The sequence below is a fragment of the Penaeus monodon genome, chromosome 22 (assembly GCF_015228065.2).
Source record: "Penaeus monodon isolate SGIC_2016 chromosome 22, NSTDA_Pmon_1, whole genome shotgun sequence".
NCBI classification, from domain to species: domain Eukaryota; kingdom Metazoa; phylum Arthropoda; class Malacostraca; order Decapoda; family Penaeidae; genus Penaeus; species Penaeus monodon.
The window spans coordinates 27,130,767-27,131,621 of record NC_051407.1 but is presented as its reverse complement, the minus strand read 5'-3'; the positions used below and the strand labels follow the sequence as shown (position 1 = coordinate 27,131,621).

Genomic DNA, 855 nt, shown 5'->3' with positions numbered 1-855 from the left:
GGGGGGGGGGGATTAACATAAATTCAAAACCACTAAATCCGAAAACAAAATAATGTTTCTTATGTCTAATGCGTCGAGTATATTACCCAATATGTTAAAAAACAGGGGGAAAAAAATGAAGGAAAAAAAAATGTTTTGAAATCCACTGAGGTTTTAAATCCAAGTCTTTATATAGATCTAAAAATGAAACACATTGATTTTTAAAATTTTCGTATCATATTACATTACAGTGTTTGATTTTCAAATGGCCTTTTTTGGTGGAAAGGGAATTTTTATTATATATTTTTTTTTAATAAAAATAGATCCATAAAAAGAAGACCGTTTATATAAATAGATTCTCACTCTGAACCATCACTTTTCTTTTATTAAATGCCAAAATTTCCTTTTACCATTTAACACCGACTACACTACAGGTATTCTGACAAAAAAAAAAAAAAAACATACATTCAATGTTTTTATTCCATTTAAACATGTCTAAATTATAATAAATTTCATATCCTTGTACTATACATAACCATATCATTCCTTTTAATGAACTACCCTGTAAAGAATGTTTTTAAAGTTTTCTGATCTTTGGGATAATGAAAACCTTTTTTAAATCAATCATCAGTTAATCTTTTTAACATGTAAATCAAGACAAAAATGTCCTTAGTTGTTATCAAGTTTTAGAAACTGTAGTTCTGTCAATGTCACAAACTATAGAATTAAGGAAAGTCTAAAGAATAAAAAAAAATACACATACTCTTCCACTAGATTCGACTTTAAAATCTGAAATGCAGCACAACTGCGGCCAAAATACCACTTAAGGAAGCCATTTGCAAACTGGGTGCTGCATTGGCCGACTGCTGCTGACTC

At 29.0% G+C, this 855-nt stretch overlaps 1 protein-coding gene across 1 annotated transcript in view; it reads right to left on the bottom strand.

Annotated features, from left to right (window-relative positions):
• Positions 1–441: 441 nt before the first annotated feature.
• The window catches only part of LOC119587058 (glycerophosphocholine cholinephosphodiesterase ENPP6-like), a gene marked incomplete in the record, with an annotated part of 24,354 nt that continues 23,940 nt past the window's right edge, over positions 442–855 (bottom strand). The window contains 1 exon segment of the mRNA XM_037935806.1: positions 442–855. Coding sequence (XP_037791734.1) covers positions 762–855 — 94 coding nt within the window.